At 44.5% G+C, this 19,871-nt stretch overlaps 1 protein-coding gene and 1 pseudogene across 1 annotated transcript; one reads left to right on the top strand and one right to left on the bottom strand.

Moving 5' to 3' along the window:
- The first annotated feature begins 5,855 nt into the window (after positions 1–5,855).
- On the top strand, positions 5,856–9,159 carry LOC140222257 (uncharacterized; annotated as a pseudogene).
- A 7,792-nt stretch (positions 9,160–16,951) lies between these two features.
- Positions 16,952–19,852, bottom strand: LOC117849222 (UPF0481 protein At3g47200). The gene has a single exon (XM_072292425.1). It carries the CDS (start codon positions 18,372–18,374, stop codon positions 17,034–17,036), a length of 1,341 nt encoding a protein of 446 aa, XP_072148526.1. The 5' UTR covers positions 18,375–19,852; the 3' UTR covers positions 16,952–17,033.
- Positions 19,853–19,871: the final 19 nt, after the last annotated feature.

Raw genomic sequence — 19,871 nt, 5'->3', positions numbered from 1 at the left:
TCCATAGAAGACCCAAACAAGAACAAGGACTAGTCATCATGTGATTCATGATTTTAGAAAAATTATGAAACTGGTTTCATAATTTTTGGAGTTAAGATGAATTCATTATGATTTTTTGAAGTTTAAATCAATTTCTGGATTCTTAAATAATTAGCGAAAATAAGAAAAATCATAGGGGTGACATGTCGCAGCACCAGAGCGCGCCATGTGTCTTGTTGACATCATCAGTGGGCTGGATGACGTCAGCATTGATCGGTCAACGGTCAACGATCACTGGGTCCACGGGTTGGTGGGTTCCATGTGCTGACGTGGCACTCTGGTAGCTATAGGGTTGCTATAGGTTGGCTTTAGGCTGGTTGTAGGCTCGCTATTGGATCTTGGTGGCGTACACATGTTAGGCACGCGGCTGCTGAATTAGCGGCCACGTGTGATCTTTAGGCCTCTACAGGGGGGCTACAATCGGGCGGTTAGGCTGAGGTCGCAGCCCACGTAGCGCTGGCATGGCCACCACTTGGGCTTGACCCACAGCGCGGTTAGGGCACCCGGTCCACTAGGAACCACAGACCATGGTTCATGTGGACAACGTCCACAGGCTGGGCACCCAGCGGCGGGCCTTCTCCCCCCTCCTCTCCCGATGATCCTACGGTGAGCTAAGGGTTAAGCTTCGCTGTCTGGCCCTATTTCTCATCGACAAAGCGGCTCAGGTTGTCATGGAGCAGCAGTAGGTGACAGAGCACCGGGTTCCAGGTGGCGGCGCTTGGGTTGCGCCAGTGAGGTGGTGAGGCGCTTGCTAGGCTGCCTCTAAGAGGCCAAAGGTGCACGCTTTGGCACACGGGTGCCACATCGCAGTCACGCAAGTGCCCAGGCAAACCTCGCGGGGTCTACCGGTAGTGGGCCAACACGACGACGTCGGTGAGCGGCGGTGGCGCGTCGAGGGGTGGCTGGAAGTGGCGGGCAAGGGTGACAGTGCGCTAAGAGGCAAAGGTCAGCGAGACAAAGCTCACCGGGAGAAAAGGTCGCGCTTTGGGGTTTTCTCAGGGCCTTGGCTGTGGCGGCTGCCATGGCAGCACGCCCGAGTGGCGGGTTCATGGCGAGAGCGCGCGTGGCGATGTTGCGAGCACGGCACCTGCAAGAGACACGGCTTAAAGGCCGGACAGAGGCAATATGCGGTGGCGTAGCTAGGCAGGGTGCACGAGTCCGCGGTGTTCCGCGACCGCAGCCTTGGCTATGACGACGGGCGACACTATGGAGCAGGGTCGAGTGGCTCACCCGGCGGCTTGGTGGCTTGGGCTTGGCGCAGTGGCGAGGCGAGGCCGGGGCGTGTCGCTGCCGTGCAGGACGCGTGGCAACGCTGGTGTCGTCGTATGGGGCGCCAGCTTGATGAAGGTGGCGGCTCCGGGGCGGTGGCGCCTTCCTCCAGCTTCAATCCTCTCCTTCCCCTTCTTCTTTCTCTTAGTTGTGGCGGAGGATGAGAGAGCCCCTAGGGCGAGCGGGTGGTCAATCCTTGTCAAGGCCCGAGGTTTTATAGGCGCTTGACTAGGGTTTGGGGTGCTAAGGCACTGTTGGACAGCCGGTGATCATCGGGGTACGTGCGGGGGTTGCGTGGCACGCATCGAGCGGGCCCTGGGGCTAGGTTTTGCGCGCGCAGGGGTGTGGGCATGGGATAAGGCTTCTGGAAGCCTCCCACGGTTTCCCTTGTTGCAGCGTAGGAGCGGGCGGTGTGGTACGGGGCGGTGCGGCGAGTGGGTGAGAGAGGCCGGAGGTGGAACGAAAAGCTGAGAGGTGGGTCCTGCCTGTCGGTGAGAGGTAGGTGAGGGCGGCGCGGTGCAGTGTAGGCTGAAGTGGGCGGGCCCGTTGGGCTGGCTGGACAAAGCAAGCCGTGGCCTGGGTAGGTGGGTTGGTAGGCCGGAGAGGTTAGCGGGCTAGGGTGGTTTTAGGCCTAGGTTAGGTTATCCAAATAGCACACTAGCAAATATCTGATCCTAGGTTTTCAATTTAATTCAATTTAATCTAGGAATTTTTGGGGAAAGATTCAATGAAGATATTCTTATAGTTTGAATTTTCACTCCACCAACAACAAAAATTTTGAAATCCATATTTTTGCAAACACAAACATCTCATAAAAATACGGGATGTTACATTGGCGCTCCACCCGAATCAAACTATGGTGCTCCTTACGACCATGGCACCCACTCGTACAAAATTTCCCAGCGACAAGATCAATGCGACCCGTGATGCTCGCTTGGTCATCGACAATTGACGACGTGAGAAGGAGGACATCAAGTTGATCGCCTAGTGGACAACTCCGATGGCTTCCCCACCTTCTCATGATGTGTGAGGAGGATGGGCTACCCCGAGAAGTTCAAACCATCGGGGATTGACAAGTATGATGGCAAGAAAGACCCGCAACAATGGCTTCAGTGTTATTCCATTGCCATAGAACTACCAGCGGAAACAACGACACCAAAGTTATCTCCTTCCCCATCTGCTTCGAGACAGCGCCACTCACTTGGCTGGAATCATTACCCAAATCCTCCATTGACACATGGGAAGAACTCAAGTATAGAAAATCGGCCCGAACCTAAACTCCACCTAGGATACACCCTAGCTACATTTGAAGACATCCATATCTCTAGAGAGACTAAGAGAAAGGACGAGGGCCATAGTTGGGATGGGCTTGTCTCAATGATTGGTAGCTTGAGTTGGGGGCCGGAGGAGGAGATGACCCTTGTGGATCACCTTGCAAATAAGAAACTGCTGATGGCACTTAAGCACACCAATTGTTGTATCGTAAGCGTATGGATCATCGTAGCATTCCTTACATGGTTTAGCAATACATAGATCAACCTCAAATCAACTGAGTTTTTATATCTAACTAAATGGAACTACTCTTATTATGAAGAATAATTGCATATAAAGATAAACAGTATGAGTGAGAGTAAGCAGATCACATCCACATCTAAAGAGGTAACACAACCAAAGATAACATTAGCATGTTATGTTCTAGTTGCAGTTCTAGTCAAAAGGATATACAACCCAAACATCTACCACATCCATACTATGATAAAGAGTCGTCACAAAGAAGGCTCTCATGATCGCTGTTGTGAGGTGCATGTTAATGCCTAAGATTACACAAATCTTTACCCCAAACAATCACCATGTTCTCTTACTCAAAGCTCCTTCTCCTAGTAACTATTGCAGCGACTTCCACAATACCCGCCAAAGATCCTACTCGTTGATGTCTTATACCTCAGCATTTTCTCTCCCACATAATGTCACCACATAAGGATAATCAATCACCGACTTCCTACTCACTACTATGATGTATCCGTGAAGATAGACTAATCACTATGATTACATTTACTGCTACTAAGAATACACGTTGAGCCATGTAAAGTGATGAAGCATGCATCATAGAAGATCAAAGCAAAGACAATGATAATATCATCAACAATCATTGATATCACCATTGTATATATATAGACCCTAATGACTACAAGGATTGGCTCCTAACTCCACCACAACCTCTCCATGTAGAGATGATAATAGTGTTTGTGTGTAGCCTAAGCCGTCTCCTAGACAACTCAGAATACTTGAAGCAGCCCTCAACTACCTATAGTGTGTGTTCCTTGGTTTCCTCAACTTCCAATGGATATAGGATCATTTGAGAATGCCTAGGGGTTCATATCTATACCCTTGAGGAGCCTTGGGGGCGTGCTTCACCTTCTTTTGCACAGGCTCTTTGCTTAAGGATTAAGTGGAACTTTGCTTCCATGAGATCAGATTCATCTTGACTTTCCTTTTTTTAGTCCTTCTCCAGATGTCATATCTCCCACATTTGTGTAGCATGAAAAGACTTCAACTTTGGTATTCCTGACTTGTCATGAAAATGAAGTTAAGATCCCCAAACTCATGCCACAAAATATTTTGTCTGAATTTAGACTTCTCTGAAAAACATGCGTTCTGGGGATAGTATCTCATAGCTCAGAAATTCAGATTTTGCTTTCCATATGTCCCAATCAAAGCTCTTGATGATAGCTACAATTTTGGTAGTTAAGACTTCTTAATTAGATGTCACTTATATCTTCAAAACTATATCGGAAGATCATGCTATCTTAGGATCCCTAGAGTTGGATTTATCTCATTTCTTCATGTTCAAGTCTCCCAAACCCAAGATTCATTGAATGTGGACACATTAGGCAACACAAGATGGTTCATTTGTTTTGGAGTCCACTATAAATAGATTACTCCACTAACTTTCTGCAACACATTCCATAGGTTTGGTGCACTTTGGTCTCAAAACTGTTGAATTTGGTTTCTTCTACTTCCCTGACTGTAATTGAAGATTCATTGCACTGGTAGAGAACTCACCTTCCATGCGCCCCCTTTTGTCCCGGTTTAAAGTTGGCCCATGACTAAAGGTAGTGTGCCACGGTAGGCTGAATTGGGGGGGGACCTTTAGTCCTAGTTCTAAATACGAACTGGGACTAAAGCCGGGCCTTTTAGTCCCGGTTGTAAGGGCTAGTTTTTTATACCACCGACAGCCCCGCCCCCCCACTTTTGTCCCAGTTGGAACCTCCAATCGGGACAAAAGGGACCAACCGGGACAAAAGGTTTACTCTCAGTTGGTAATTCAAATCGGGACAAAGGGAGCGCCTTTTGTTCCGGTTGGTGTTTCCAACCGGGAGTAAACTCCCAACTGGGACAAAGGGGTTTGTTTTTGTCCCGGTTGGAATTTCCAACCGAGACAAAAACACCTCCCCTATAAAATCGCAAGACAGAGGTCTCTTCTTCCTCCTTCAGCCTAAGCCACTCCACTCCACAAGACAGAGAGCTTCATCCTTCTATCCATAGCGCCGAAGCAAGCCTAGGGGAGGTGCTGCCCAAATTTTTTTCCTCATTTTCGTGGGCATTTCACTAATCCAAATTGTTGTGAAGGTTATCTACTTCATCCTCCTTTCATTTATTGTTGCTATGCTTTATTTTATGCTTTAAAGAGGGAGAAAAATGAGTTGGTTAGAATGAGGAAGAATGGAGAGGATGTGTGTAGGCAAGCAGTGCTAAGGTATTAATTTTTGTACATAGAGATGGCTTCTGCTGCTGGAGGTAGTGGTGATGGTGGGGGCGATCGTCGTTCCTCTCGCGGCAAGGGGAAAACCATAGTTGACCCTCATGATAAGTCGAAGAAAATGAGCACGTGGGAGAAACCAATGCTTTGTTATTTGCAAAAATATCATGAAGATGCTATTGTGGCAGGTCAGGAACCTCATTTTGGTGGTCGTTATGCTCCACCGCCAGTCCCGGGTATTTCATGTCCACTTAGTACTATCATTGGAGGAGGCACAAATAAACCACAGGATGAGGCTAGGTCAGCGAAACCTTCGTCTTCGCCGCCCAAGGATGCTTAAAGTTCTCCTAAATAGTACTCAGTGGATGGTTTGTCATAGTGTATCATGTTGTTTGGACCTGAAATTTAAATATGTGTATTTCTATCTATATTAAACTTTCAGCATCATTTACACTACAAAGTTTGACATGCTTTCAATCATGAATAGCATGTAGATAAGTCATAAAGCGTATCAAATAACCATCAATAGGCACATAAACATGAATATTGATGCGAAATGGAAATGACACACTTATTCGCAACAAGAGAACCTAATATTTGTAATCATTGAAGGATGAAGAAACAATATATTTGAATTGGTACCAAAAAAATAACTACCATATAACCTAATATTTATAACGTTGGCAAGATATTAGAGACCTACATGCTAAAAATCATATTAAAATTAACTGTGTACAATAGAAATAAAAAAGGAAAAAAATGCGTAATCCATTTCATGCGTAATACGATGCAGATAGATTGGCAATGGATGTATAACGCGGACAGACGGAGCAAGGAGTTTGTTGATGGCTTGCATTATTTTATCGAAGTGGCCAAAGCGAACAAGCCAAAGAACAGGTTCATATGTTGTCCATGCTTCCAACGCAGTAACAAGAAGGACAATTCACAGGCTTTGAGGGGGACTATTCACAGCTACTTGTTTAGATACGGTTTCATGCCTAACTATTCGGTTTGGACCAAGCATGGCGAAATAGGGGTTGTATTGGAAGACGGCGAAGAAGAGGAGGATGATAACAACATTTCGGATTGGGCTGCAGGCCAAACTTTTGCAGGTACTACAATGGGCAAGGCTGATGAAGATAAGTTTGCAAAAGGTAGCCCTACTAATGACCTTGGTCAAGTGCTACGGAATGCACACAGAGATTGCGAAACTGTGAAGGAATCAGAAAAGTTGCAGCGCATGATTAATGATCACAAAAAATTGTTGTACCCAGACTACAAGCAGGGCCATGAAAAAATGGGTACCACACTAGAATTTATGCAATGGAAGGCTAAAAACGATTTGTGTGATAAGGCATTTAAGGGAATGTTGAAAATTGTCAAAAAGATTCTTCCCGAGAATAATGAATTGCCGTCCAAAACATATGAAGCTAAATAGATTGTTTGCCCTCTGGGATTGGAGGTTCAAAAGATACACGCATGCTCTAATGACTGTATCCTCTATCATGGTGATGAATACGAGAAATTGGATGCTTGTCCTATGTGTAGAGCGCTGCAATATAAGATCAGGCGTGATGATCTTGGTTATGTCGAGGGGTAGCCTCCCAAGAAGAGAGTTCCCACGAAGGTGATGTGGTATTTCCCTATAATACCACGCATGAAGCGTTTGTTCAGAAACAAGGCGAATGCTAAGTTGATGCGATGGTACAAAGAAGAACGTAAGCAAGATGAGATGCTGAGACACGCCACAGATGGGGCCTAGTGGAGATCAATTGATAGAGCATTCCTGGACTTTGAAAGTGATGCAAGGAACATAAAGTTTGGTTTAAGTACTGATGGATTCAATCCATTCGGTGAGTTGAGTAGTGGTCATAGTACTTGGCTGTGACCCTATATTTGTTCAACCTTCCTCCTTGGCTGTGCATAAAGTGGAAGTTCATTATGATGCCGATGCTTATCCAAGACCCAAAACAACTTGGGAATGACATTGACGTGTATTTAAGGCCGTTGGTTGATGACCTTTTACTGCTCCAAAAGGAAGAAGGTGTAGGTGTGTGGGATGAGGATAAATAAGAGAGCTTTAACCTACGAGCATTGTTGTTCGTAACCATCAATGACTGGTCTACACTGAGTAACCTTTTGGGACAGACAAACAAGGGATATCGGGCCTGCACCCACTGTTTAGACGACACAGACAACATGTATTTGAAGCATTGCAATAAGGTCGTATGTATGGGCCATCATCTATTTCTCCTTGCTAACCACCTGCTGAGAAAGAGGGGTTGCATTTCAAAGGGGCACCAAACCATCATATAAAACCTGCACACTGTAATGGAGAGCGTGTCTTTGAGATGAAGGATGTAATGGTAGTCTTTGGAAAGGAACTTGGTAGCGAACCTGTTCCGAACGACGACAACGGACATGCACCCATGTGGAAGAAGAAGTCAATATTTTGGGAGCTACCTTATTGGGAAATTCTAGAAGTCCACAACGCAATAGACGTGATGCACCTGATGAAGAATCTTTGCATGAACGTGCTAGGCTTCATGGGTGTTTATGGGAGCTCAAAAGATACATTGGAAGCATGACAGGACCTGAAACATATGGGGCAATGAGATGACCTACATCCAGAAAAGAGAGATAATGGACAACACTACTTACGTCCTGGCAGTTACACTCTCAATAAGGAAGAGAAGGATAGCATGTTTGAATGCTCGAATAGTATCAAGGTCCCATCTAGGTACTCCTCAAATATAAAGGGAATAATAAATATGAAACAAAAAAAGTTCACAAATCTCAAGGCCCATGACTACCACATGTTGATGACCCAGTTGCTTCTAGTTGCACTGAAGGGTATTATACTAGAGAATGTCCGATTGGTGCTTGTAAAGCTATGCAAGTTTGTCAATACAATTTCACAGAAGGTAATCGATCCAACCAAGCTAGTAAAGCTACAAAACGATGTGGTGCAATATCTTGTCAGTTTTGAGTTGGTATTTCCATCATCCATCTTTAGTATTATGATGCACCTCTTGGTTCACCTAGTAAAAGAGATTTCTATTCTCGGTCCAGTATTCCTCCACAATATGTGGCCTTTCGAGAGGTTCGTGTCAGTCCTAAAAAACTATGTTCTTAATCGTGCCCATCCAGAAGGAATCATCGGCAAGGGATATGGAACAGAGGAGGTCATTGAGTTTTGTGTTGATTTTATTGACTTAATTAATTCAATTGGGGTTCCAACTTCACGCCACGAGGGCAAGCAGCGGGGAATGGGCACCCTTGGAAGGAAAACAAGTTTCAGCAATGATACTGATTTGTTCGACAAGGCACACTTCACTGTTCTGCAACAATCATTCTTTGTGGCTCCATATATCGAGCAACACAAGCAGATGCTAGTTTTCAAACAGCCGACAAAATCCGATGCCTAGATTATATGTCATCACATGGACACTGTCCCTCTTGGTTGCGTCAACACCTTATGGGTAACTCTGAGATTAACCCACAGCTCGCTTGGTTAGCCAGGGGACCTTCTAACACAATCGTGAAATTCCGAGGCTACGAGATAAATGGTTATACATTTTACACGAGAGCTCAAGACCAGAAAAGCACGAACCAGAATAGTGGTGTCCGCATAGATGCCATAGACAACAACAGGAGCAAGGACTCATATTATGGTTTCATAGAGAATATATGGGAACTCGAATACGGACCGCTGAACAACCCTCTGTTTCGTTGCCAATGGGTGAAGCTAACTGGCGTAACCAAAGATCAATATGGAATGACAATAGTGGACCTGATGAAGACTGGATATAACGATGAACCATTCATACTTGCCAATGATGTGCATCATGTTTTCAATATGAAGGATATGTCTAGCAAACCAAATAAAAATTTAGAAGAGCCATGGGAGCCAAAGCACCACATAGTGCTTCCAGGTAAAAGATGATTATGATCAGTTTGATGGCATGCCTCCGTTCGCTATTGAAGTTGACCTAAGCATCATTCTAACCAAAGAAGAGTCCCCATACTTATGTCGCGATCATTTCCAAGGAACTTTCGTGAAGAAGAAGTTTTTTAACGTTACATTGTAATGCACTAAATATGCTTCACCTTTATGTAAAGTTACATTATAAAGTTCTATAATTTCATGTACTACTTGATACAATTTTGAATTTAATGTATCTTGATTTCCTGTGTATTTAAATTAGATGAGGTGAAGAATTATTCGAAATATGTTTTTTAATATATTTTTGCATGTTCGAAATATGTAAATTTTTTATTTTTTTAACAAAACCAGTTAAAACATATATAAATTTGTGTGTTTAAATTAGTTGAGGTGAAGATTTACTCGATCAATATGAACAATGTTAACACCATACATCAATTAAATTATTCGCGCATTGAAATTATTTAATTGAATAATTTCTTGATGATAGTGATGCAGTTAAATAATTATTTTAGAAACTAAAAGAACTAGTATAGAATTAATGACTCATTCAAACTTATTGTAAATATACTTGCTAATTTAATATATTTTTGCATGTTCTAAATATGTAAAGTTCTTATTTTTTCCTTCCTAACATTAAGTGAAAACATATATAAAATCTATTTGCAAAAAACAGGCGGGAGATGGAAAATGGAAAAAGAGCCTTTTGTCCCAAGTGCCAATTGCAACCGGGATAAAAGGGTAATTTTTGCCTCCCGCGCGAAACATACCATTTTATCCCGGTTGGAAATTGCCACTCGGTCTAGGGGACGTTTGTCCCGGTTGCAATTGGCACCCAGGACAAAAGGACCCTTTAGTCTCAGTTGCAATTTGCAACCAGGATAGGGAGGGGGGGTATAAAAGTAACAGTCGTCTTTTCCCCCTTCCACCCTTCAACACTTAGCAAAATTTTTACCACTCTCCAAGATCCGCCACGCTCGTTCGCCTCCATCGCCGCTGGTCTCCCGTCACCACTCGTCCGCCTCCGTTGCCATCCGCTGTGCTCCTCGTCGCCCACCACCCCGGTCGCCGTCACCCGCCACCTCGGCCGCTGTCGCTCGCGCCCGGACCGCCGCCTCCTCCGTTGCCCCAGCCCACCGCCACCTCCTTCATCGCCCCAGCCCGCCGCTGCCTCCTCCATCATGCCCCCTTATTGCCGCTACCTCCGTCGTGCCCCCTCGTCACCACCTCCCTCCGTGCCACCTCCTCATCGCCGCCTCTCCGTTGCCACCTCCATCTGTGCCGTCCCATCGTCACGGCCTTCGTAATCCGCACCGCCTCCATCCCCGCCTCCACTGCCCCGGCCTCCTCCTCGTCCGCATTACCACTCCGTCGCCCCGGCCTGAGTCGCCCACCGCCCCGGCCCCTACCGTTCGCCGCCCCGCCGCGACCCCCGGCACTCACATGTACGACGGGGCCCTTGCTGACACAAGCCCCCAGGTTGCTAATGCAGGGGCCCTTTTTTAATTTTTTTAGTTAGAAAATCAGTATGATTAGTAGAAAATTAGTAGGAACTTACTATTATTAGTAGAAAATCAGTAGGAAATAACTATTATTAGTTGAAAATCAGTAGAAAATTACTATGATTAGTAGAAAATCAGTATAATTTAGTTCAGATGCTTAATATAATTTTGTATACATTTTGTATAACTTTTAGAAATTACTATGTTTTATTATAAATGATTCGAAAATTAGTAAAAAATTTGTAGAAATGCTTAAGACTTATTTAGTATAAGTGCTTAGTATAATTTTGTATACATTTAGTATAATTTTAAGTACATTACTATGATTTAGTACAAATGCTTCGAAAATTAGTAGAAATTAGTAGAAATTTTGTAGAAATGCTTAGAATTTAGAAGAAATTTGGTAGAAATTCTTAGAAAATAGTAGAAATTTGTAGAAACACTTCAAATTTGGAATAATTTAGTAGAAATTAGTAGAAACTTGTACAAACACTTCAAATTTGGTATTAATTCTTAGAATTTAGTAGAAATTTGTAGAAACACTTCATGTAGGATTCATTCAAGGAATTTCGTGTAAGTTTCATGTAACTTTCTTGGAAGTTTTCATGTAAGTTTCATTAAAGACATTTCATGTAAGTTTCATTCAAGACATTCATGTAAATATCTTGTGTACATTTTATGCGTAAGTTTCATGTAACTTTCTTGGAAGTTTTCATGTAAGTTTCATTAAAGACATTTCATGTAAGTTTCATTCAAGACATTCATGTAAATTTCTTGTGTACATTTCATGTGTATGTTTCTTGTGTACGTTTCTTGTAAATTTCTTGTGTACGTTTCAATCAGTTTGTGTTTTTTCATGGTCATTCTATGATTTCATGTATATACCTTAACGTATATGTAACTATGATTTCATGTGTGTTTAAAGTAGTTGAGATGGCAGACGATGAGACCGCAATCTATCTAATGGAGCAGAATATTGCTGTGGTAATGGCTACAACCTTCCCGTAACGTACACCGATGAAGAGGGTTCCCAAGCAGACATATTCCTCAACATGTCCAGCGATGGCCATGAAGAGCCCGAGCCCCAGCAAAACCTTCCGTGACGGAAGGTTCCGGCGAGGTATATATCATTTCCATTGTTTTACCCCATCTATAATGTCTTATTCATTATTACTATGTACTAATTAACGAATCTTGAATTGTTAGTCCTCTAGATCGACAAACCGTCAGAAGGCCCTAGATCATACAAAGGTGATGGATGGAAGGCTTATCATCACGGAAGTCACAGAAGAGGGCAAGCCGGTTGCTCTTGAAAACGTGGCAAAAAAGTACGTGAATCAGATCGAGGTAATCGTAAGGGACAACGTGCCCATCAACATCAGGGAATGGAGGGGTAAAAGTACTAATCCATACGTGCTCCTAGATACAGAAAAGGAAAAATTGTGGTTAGATGTTAAGAAACATTTGACATTTCCCGAAGGATGTAATGAAGATGATGTGAAATCATGGATGCTGAAGAAGATGGCCACACAATTCTAGACATTCAAGAAGATGCTGGATGCCACCTTCATCAAGAAGGGCCAAACTCCGGATTTCAACGAGTGGCCAAAGTTGAGGGACCATTGGGAGGCATTTGTCGCATACAAGACGAGTGAAGACAATGCGAATAAGGTTCGCACCAACGTTGCAAATGCTGGCAAGAAGGAGTACCATCATCGTCTAGGGCGAGGTGGTTATAACACTGCAATTCCCAAATGCCGCAAGATGGAACAAGACCTGATCGATTAGGGTATCGTACCAGCAACTCTTGAATGGCCTGATCGATCAAAAAATTGGTATTACGCTCATGGAGGCAACCTGAGCCAAGAGGATGGGACATTGATCTTCAATGAGATAATACGTTAGAAGATCGAAAGCCTTATCAAGAACATTGAAGATGCTAAGGCTGGGAGGTTGAAGGTGGACCGAGAGAATGATGAGCTAACATGGGCCCTCGAGAATCCTGAGCACCCATGATGTTGCCGAGGGTACGAGGCCGTTCCGTGAAAGTTCGCTTTCCGAGGTGACATGGAGTCGTACAGAAGCCGCAAGCAAAGAAAGCAACAACAAGAGGAGAGCTGGCGGCACATGTTAGAATCCAAAGTGCATTCACAAGAAGTAAGAATTCAGGAGGAAATCAATCGTCGAGTGGCCCTAGCAGTTGCAGAGTTGGCCCAATTTGGAGCATTGCCGGATCCAAACGTCGCTAGCCCTTCTCAATGCCTCGGGAGCAGCTGTGCTTCCACAGGGGTCCCCGACCCGTAGATGCCAAGATTACCCCTGGACTAGCAATGGTTCCCTATGGATGTCATCACACAACGCACCTCATGTGAGCTGCATAAACCGGTCGGCAACATCACATTAAGGTATACTTATACATAATATTTATGCAATCTTCTCAATCCATCCACGCCTCGAGAGTTTAATAACTTCTTTATTTCTACTATATGTACAGGTGGCGTACTGGAGTTCCTTACCAATCCTGCCAGGACAGACAAGCCATGGCATGGAGATTCCACCTGGCTATGCCAGCGTTGGCCTAGAGCAGCTCGTTAATAGACAATATGAAGGCCTAGAGCTCGACCTCCCAGGAGGCGATGGGGAAAGGACACTAGGAGATGCGCTTCACGGGATCATTCTATGGTGCAAACGCTACATCATCATCCCCGACACGGAGGCATCACCGCTTCCCGTAGATCCCCAGCAGCGACCATCGCCTCAAAGCTCAAGACCGTCATCTCCAACACAACCTGCTCCAGGACCATCGTCACCACCGGGACCGTCACTTCCTGCTCGATCATGGTCTCCATCTCAAGCACATCCTGGTGGTGCGAGCGATGACGACAACAACACCCCTCCCCGATCACCGTCGCTGGGACTACGAGCCGCACTGAGCAAGGAACTTGTAGCACCACTTAAGAAGTCACGACCACTGCCTCCCAAGCCAAGACAGAGAAAGAAGAAAACAAAGGAGCCTGAATTGACTCCTAAGGAACGCAGTGAGGCAATGACTCATGAGGAACGCTGGGCCCAAACCAAAGCAGAATGTAGTGAGTGGTTCAAGAAAATGGCTGAAGAAAGAAAAGCAAAGGTGATGGAACCACCACCAGTAGATCGAAGACAATTAAATTTTTTTATAAAAATATCAGAAGAAGCTAAGAAGATGCTGCCACCACTATCGTACTACGACCGGGCGTTAGTCAAGGCTGATGAGAGGCGAAGAAGGAAAGGAAAGTCATCTTCAACGGGTACTGTGCCCCACCTCAGCCATCTACCAAAAAAAGACGCTAAAAAATAGCAACAATGCCCTTGGATCAACAAGAATAAGTAGTGAAATTCATCCAAGAAACAGGAATGTCCCTTTCTAAATGTCTAGGGCAAAGTGAGCTGCTAGCTGCACAACAAGTTGAATCGAAATGGACCTTTAAGCTAGGCAAGTCTCTGGTAAGGCCTAAGTTTGTACGGAAGCTATCAACAAAGATGTACGAATTCCATGAATGGTACATGAAGCAGTCCGCCATTGACAGGGAAATGTTCGGCCTTAAGGTAAAATCGATAGATTTTTTTGGCAAAGGCGAGAAAGTCATGTGGCTGGAATTCAAGGATATATACAAAGTGTACCATCATAATGCCCCTTATGTCTCTCTCGCCTGGGCTCTGTAAGTGTCCATTTATCTATATGTAAATTTTGGCTCATATCATTATTTTTTGTGCGTGCGTTGCCCTACTAACTTCGTCATCCATTCTATGTAGGATGCTAATTCAGACATGCTGATGAGAAGCATACTTCTATGTTGGCCTCATGGATCCATCCCTAGTTAACCAACACCAGATACGGGATTTTCCAGAGCAAACGTTGATGGAAGTATACAATTTCCTGGATAAACGAAATTACAAGGAATACATACTACTTCCATACAACTTCAAGTAAGTGTGTGTATACCGTCTATTTTTGTTTTCTTTTTCCTTACCTGATTAATGTTAGTTAGCTCTAATATGAACATTTACGTACGTAGTTTCCATTGGATCCTCCTAATAATTGATCCTAATAGAAGCCACATCACTGTCTTCGATTCGTTGAGGAAATCACCGAAGGAGTACCAAGACATTCAAGACATGCTAGACTTAGTAATAATTCTGGACCTTTACCTCTATGCAAAAGTTCCTAACACTATATCATTTATTATTTTAATCCGCAGTGCATGGGGACAATTCATCAGGAAACGCAAAGATCCATTCTAAGAAAAACTTACATGGAACACAGACTTCCCGGTATGTATGAAGTTTGCATATTTTGTACATCTATAGCACGAATATTTCATAACTTGTTTTTCCCCATTGAAGTGCTTAAGATAGGAACCTAGGAATAATCTATGTGGCTACTACATCTGTGAGCACATGCACAGTTTTGTGGGACCCACGGGACTAAAGATGACGCCACACAACTTTAAAGTACGTAAAATAAAACTATTAATAGTTAATTATTTTCTAGCTCCTTATATTTAATTGTTCGTGTAACATTCACATATTTCCAAATTACAGATGCATAATATTCAACAAAGACTCTTGGAAAAGGAAAGAATAGGGGCAAATGTGAAGATCTCATGGGATTCCTGGTGGATGAGGTAGTAAATCCACAAAGAGAATTTTATTACGATGGATGAAAATTAGACGCACCGAGCAACACCACGACGAGAAGATCCACGGAATGATCGGGGCAAATTTTTGTGTGTGTGTGTATATATATATATATACTAATTGTATAAATACTATGCTAAGATTTATATAGTATGCTAAGAATTGTATATGTAGTAATTGTATAAATACTAGTTTGATTTTTTTATAAAAAAAGTCTTAACTACTGAAGGATACGTGATGCATGAAATTACAGGCGCCATGCAGGTAGGCGCTTTTATGCATGCCCTTTAGCCCTGGTTGGTAAAACCAACCGGGACTAAATAGGGCAACCGGTTGGTTTTACCAACCGGGACTAAAGGGTGTCTTTAGTCCCGGTTGAGCGACCCGGGACTAAAGACCCCCTCTTTCATCTTAATTGTTTAATCCCGGATGGATTTTTGGGAGACTTGGCCCCTACCAACCGGGACTAAAGGCGAGTTTTCTGCCAGGTCGTATCCTGGTTAAGAATCAAAGCACTTGTTTTTTTTTCAAGCTTGACTTGATAGGTCAAAGACGACAATTGGTAGGGTTTTAAACTTTCTTGTTTCGGAACCAAAGTTGCTAACCTTGTAACAGTGCCATTTCTGTATGTTTTAATCGAGAATAAATTGTACGCATGCATTTCTGTAGTACTGTGCTTTGTATTTAGCATAGTTCTAAATAGCTCACTATAGCTTTGCTATAGCTTTTTTAGAGAGTCGGCCCTACGCTATTGCCAATTGTTCCACTATAGCTACTAAGGACGCTTTAGCATTGCTAAACAACGCTATTTGGCTTAGCTGTGAAATCTATTAGCACGGCTAATCCTATTTTCTGCTATGTGGATTGATGATGATTCATTTTTTCACACCAGAGGCCCAAAAACCAATTAGTTGCTAAAAAAACTACGTGAGCCACACAAAACCCTGACTGTAATTTTTAAGTTTCAAGTAATACATAAAAAGACATGTTTTTCAATAATCCTGGACATGCATTGTATTCATAAAATTTCGTAGGTCCATGTTTTTGTGCATGATTAACCGGACCTTTATTTATTTTTAAGAAACACTAAACGAGAAAGAGCTTTCTCTATATCCCGCTATAGTTTTCTATAGATTTTGGAGAAGGCCGCTGCTAAACCACTTACTCCCTCCGTCCCGCAAAGAGTGTATTTTTAGAAAATTTCAGACATAATAGTAGCCGTAACAAATGACCGTATTGCCCCAAATTACTCATATTAGTTGTTATTGAAAGTCTTATTGTCTGTTGGTTTTCTAGATGCTGAATAAATATGCATGCATTGGGAATAGGTCAAAATTAACATCAATTAGCTATTTTTTTGGTTCTACACAATTCTTCAATTTATTTATGGCCTGGTTTGGTTACTCTTGCTTATTTTTAGCACCCGTCACATTGAATATTTATATACTAATTAGGAGTATTAAATGTAGACTATTTACAAAACCCATTACATAAGTGGAGGCTAAATGGCGAGACGAATCTATTAAGCCTAATTAGTCCATGATTTGATAATGTGTTGCTACAGTAAACATTTGCTAATGATGGATTAATTAGGCTTAATAGATTCATCTCGCCGTTTAGCCTCCACTTATGTAATGGGTTTTGTAAATAATCTACGTTTAATACTCCTAATTAGTATCTAAAGATTCGATGTGACACGTGCTAAAAATAAGCAAAGGAACCAAACGTGCCCTATATCATTCGTGGTTTTGTGCAAGGTGGGTATAACACGCGCAGACCGACACCGAAGTCGATCATATATTCATATTTCGGGAGAGACATGCACGTCATATATTACAGCCTAGGAGTACTTGCGTTTGAGGGAATTGGTGAGCGCAATGCCGATGATGGCGACGAGGAGACTGAGCAGGGGAGCGGCGGCCAAGATGATCCTCCTGTTCCTGTAGTAGACAGCGTGGAGGCCGCTCCTCGTCCTCCTCGTGCCCCGGAGCTGGACGATGCCCTCCAGCGTCCGGAGGTAGAGCTCCTGCCGCGGCAGCGGGTCCATCAGGGACTCGAAGAACTCGGCGGTGCGCTGGTCGCTCATGGTACTGAACAGTATCCCCCTGGCCCGCAGCTCCCGCACGTCCCGCTCCGTGCGGATGAGCGAGCCGAGGATGGCGAGGTACGAGCTCACCCCGCTCTGATCCGACCGGTCCGTCACGCACTCCAGCGCCACCATGTTGATGAGCCAGCAACGCGGCAGCCAGCTCAGCGCCAACTGCGGGAGCGCGAGCCGGCCGACCCGGAGCGCCGCCGGCTCCACCCTCACGTCCGTCACCCGGCACGTGCCGCTGCCGTGGATCCGGATGCCGGCCTCCGCGAGCTCCACCGCCGACGTGAAGTGCGCGAACGGGCGCGCGTAGTCGCAGTACCGGACGTCGCCGTCGGGTGGCGGCGCCGGCCCGCCGAGGTGCCGCTGGTGGACGAGGTCCAGGAGGTGGACGGGGCTGAGGGCGTCCCACGGCGTGTCGTCGAACCGGGGCTCCCGGCTGCGGACGTCGAGGTAGGCGAGGAGCTTGGCGACGAACTCGTCGACGCGGACGGGGCGCAGCGCCATGAGCGCGCGCACCACGGCCCAGGGGATCTGGTTCTCGAACAGCAGGATGTCCTTCATGATCCGCAGCATGCGGCCGTGCGTCCACGACCAGTGCTCCAGCTCGGCTGGGTAGTCCTTGGTCAGGATCGCCGCCACGGCGAGCAGGAAGCACCCGTCCACGACCATCATGTTGGCGAAGTCGTTGCCGGCGATCGTGTCGAACGCGTCGGCGTAGCAGAGCCGCGCCTCCGGGAGGACCGGCCGGACTGCGTCGAGGAACAGATCGACGGCCGGCTTCCTGCTAGTATTATTCCCCTTCAGCGCGCTCCGGCAGAACTCGTGCGCCACGGCCTCCTTCACCTGCTCCATCTCGACGAGGTGCGGCGAGGCGCGGTGGTGGTAGGGCCCGATGGAGACCACCTCCGGCGCGAAGTAGCGCTCCTCGAGGCCGCCGCGCACGCTCTGCGGCACCATCTGGATGATGAGCGGCCGGCTGTGCCGGTGCTGCGCCGCGCGGAACGCCGCGTTGCTGGTGGACAGGCGGAAGGACAGGTCCCTCTGGTGAGGAGGGACCAGGCCGGCTTCCGGGTCATGGAGCTCCATGGCTGCCGCCGGGCGGACCTCGACCACAACAACCCCTGATCACTTCATCTCTATATATATATCCATCAAATCTGGTACGGCAACTGAATGGAAATCACATAGTGAGAGAAGAAAAAGGTTGAGTAAATTGCGTAGTGATCTCCATGTGATGCAAGCAAACATGGATGCATCAGAGCATGAGTGACTGAGTCTATATGAGGTATGTTCTTGTTATTGTCCGCACGATTGCATAGGACTTTCTTGTGTAATTTTCGTTTGGTGGCTGGATCAGTGCTCAAGCTACCATGCATTTTAGGAAAAAAATCTCGGAGGTGAGCGGTATGTCTGGTAGGCTAAAAAAAGGCCCGAAAGTTTGGTCAAATTTTCCAAAATTTGAAGAAATTTAGGCTAGACTTTGAAAATATGTTCAAATTTCATCCGAAGAAATACCGGAATTACCAGTATATCAATTTACTGGTGGATACAATTAGGACCCTGGTCTGAATATAATTTTATGGTAGGTATCTTATTTTAAAATGTAGGTCATTTTAATTTTGTCCTAAGTTCAACTTTTTCTAATTTTGATCAGCTAGATTATTGAAAATTAAAATACAACAACATCTATAATAAATGTTATAGTAGCTTTATTAAGTAGTTCACCACAAAACATGTCATGATTGTGTATTTATTTGATATTATAAATATTAATCTATTTTCTGTAATTTTGGTGAACTAAAGTTAGAGAAGTTCAACTAAGAATAAAACAAAACAACCTATAACTTAAAATGGAGGGAGTGCAAGTAAACACTAATATTGTACTTCCACTAAATTGATAGTTGTTGCATGTGATAGCTTATCTTTATTATCTAGGGACAAGGTGTCGAAGGTGATAGCTTATAGATGCCTATGTATATAGTGGAATGGAAATATCTTCGTGTGGTTTTCTTGAGAAACAATGTCTTCATAAAATTATTAAGTTGCATATATAGACCATAGTATAGTTGTACTCCTTTAGCTTTTGTTTAGCGGTTCTAATTGGAGAGAGCGAGAAGAGATGCTAACAGTGGTGCGCTAGGCCAGTTTTTTTCCCCAGAGGCCAGAACATGCAATGCACGTATTTAAGTAAGAAGTGAAGGAAAAGTCAAGTAGACAGCTACTCAACTGAGAGTTACAGCACCGTCGTTCCACGACTTTTTACGCAAGGCCTCAAATCAAACTGAAGCATAGTCAATGTTTAAATGGGAATCAAAGGATTCAAGAAGAAACGACCTTAGTTACTTGGAACAAGCTGAGCAAAATCTTAAGGAAGTTTCTTAATTAGATAGGAAAAAAATACTTTTCTCGTTAGGACTCGAATGGAAAACTATTGCGGGACGAAGTCTCTGTAGGTGCGCGCTTCGTTCTCGACAAAACTGGCATGTATGTGGAAGGTAGACTGTTTCGCTGAGGCAAAGTAATAAACTGCAAATAAATTTGCCAATCACGAATATGCCTTGTACTTTGTGTCTTTGCAGCTGA

Source organism: Setaria viridis, chromosome 3 (genome assembly GCF_005286985.2).
Source record: "Setaria viridis chromosome 3, Setaria_viridis_v4.0, whole genome shotgun sequence".
NCBI lineage: Eukaryota > Viridiplantae > Streptophyta > Magnoliopsida > Poales > Poaceae > Setaria > Setaria viridis.
This window is presented reverse-complemented; position numbering and strand designations above follow the sequence as displayed.

Excerpts from the sequence above, each read along its gene's own strand:
- LOC117849222 (XM_072292425.1), bottom strand. The coding sequence starts at position 18,374 with ATGGAGCTCCATGACCCGGAAGCCGGCCTGGTCCCTCCTCACCAGAGG.